General features: G+C 35.8%; 1 protein-coding gene across 1 annotated transcript in view; it reads right to left on the bottom strand.

The window, feature by feature from the left end:
- The window catches only part of LOC107628799, a gene marked incomplete in the record, with an annotated part of 931 nt that extends 372 nt beyond the window's left edge, over positions 1-559 (bottom strand). The window contains 1 exon segment of the mRNA XM_016331406.2: positions 95-559. Coding sequence (XP_016186892.1) covers positions 95-423 — 329 coding nt within the window.

The following is a 1,697-nucleotide window of genomic DNA, read 5'->3' as shown; positions in this document are numbered from 1 at the left end:
CTCTGCAAAAACCACCAATCAGATCAAAATCACATCGAATAAAAAATACAACAAGAAATCAAGATTTTGTTTTTTAATTAGATTTGAATTATACCTATACATGAAGATGTCTCTGTTATCAGCCAGGGGCTTCTTGCAAAGAAAACAAGCTTGAAGAAAGTGAGGTTGGTGATCTTCGAATCTGGCGTCGTAGAATCTTGCAGATCTGGGAGACGAAACGGACGAAGAAGAAGAAGACGACGACGACGAAGAAGAAAGGTTTCTAATACTGCTCCTGCTGTAAGAGGTGGCGTATCCCACGGTCATAGACCTAGAAACGACACCGTTTCTGCAACAACGACCACCACCACTTTCCATATCCTTTATAGAAGCCAAACCGTGATCTTGTTCTAAGTAACAAGGTCTTGCAGTTGAGGTATACATAAGATTAGTTTTAGTTTTAAGAGAGACTGGTGAAGGTCGTTCTTGATTTGTATTTGGTTAGAAGAGAGAGAGAGAGAGAGAGAGTAAAGTGAGGAGAGTGAGGCGTGGGGGAAGGGGGTGACGGGTTTATATAAAGAGTGTGTTATTGAATGTGGCTGTGTAGAACGGTTTGTGTGTGATGTGCAATGAACAAACAGCGGCAGGTTACAAGAATCCGTGAGAGTGAATCCATTGGCCAAAACTGCTCTCAATCATACATATCAACACCGTTCAAATTTGGTAAATTCCTATTTTGCTTTCCTGGAACTGAATGATTGGAGACACAGCCCACCAAAATGCCCATTCTTGTTGCTTCGAATTACGGGAGTGGCATTACTAATCAAACTAAATTAAAAGAATTGATTCCTTACAATAAAAAAGTTAAAAAAATAATTAAAATTAATTTGGAAGTGGAAAGATATTTGGGTGATGGGAGTGGGAGGTGGTAGGTCCCAATATGGACCAAAACAAAACAAACACAGATGAAATGAGTCTCTCCATTTACTTGTCTAGAATGACCTGGAAGGGTAAGAAAAAAGTGCGGGCCCAAACTCGTTCAATGCGCGTATACGTAACGGTCACACCGCCAGGGTCCTACTTTTACCACTTTTTACCGTACCTTTCTCCCAGCAATTTCATGGGCCCAACCCTCTAAATTCATTCAATAGTATATATTGTCTTGGACTTAGTTTAAAATATAAAATATTTTAGTTTAGAATTTTGTTTTAATAGTTTTTAATTTGGTTTTTTTATTTAAATAAAATAATAGAAGATCAAATTTACGTGAATCCTCTAAATGAAATTTTAAAATGTAAATCTCCTAAACTATATAATATATAAATCGTCTCAGGATAATGTGAGTTAGATAATACATAAAATATGTTACCCTAAAACGATTTATACATGTAATTTATTCGACAAATGCACATAAATTGTCCAGGCCAATGTGTTTTTTAAGTTGTATGTAAATCGTCCCATTTTAACATGGGTTATGCTTTTGACTTTTTTCGCCTAAAGCCCACAACGTAACTTATGCTAAGATGAGACGATTTACATACAACTTGAAAAATACATTGGGTTGGGACGATTTATGTGCATTTGTCCAATAAATTACATGTATAAATCGTTCTAGGGTAACATGTTTCATGCATTATCTAACTCACATCACCCTTTAACGATTTATATATTATATAATTTAGGAAATTCACGTTTTAAAATTTCATTTAGTGGATTCA

Source organism: Arachis ipaensis, chromosome B01, assembly GCF_000816755.2.
Source record: "Arachis ipaensis cultivar K30076 chromosome B01, Araip1.1, whole genome shotgun sequence".
NCBI lineage: Eukaryota > Viridiplantae > Streptophyta > Magnoliopsida > Fabales > Fabaceae > Arachis > Arachis ipaensis.
Note: the sequence above shows the minus strand (reverse complement) of the source record. Positions and strands in the feature narration are given on the sequence as shown.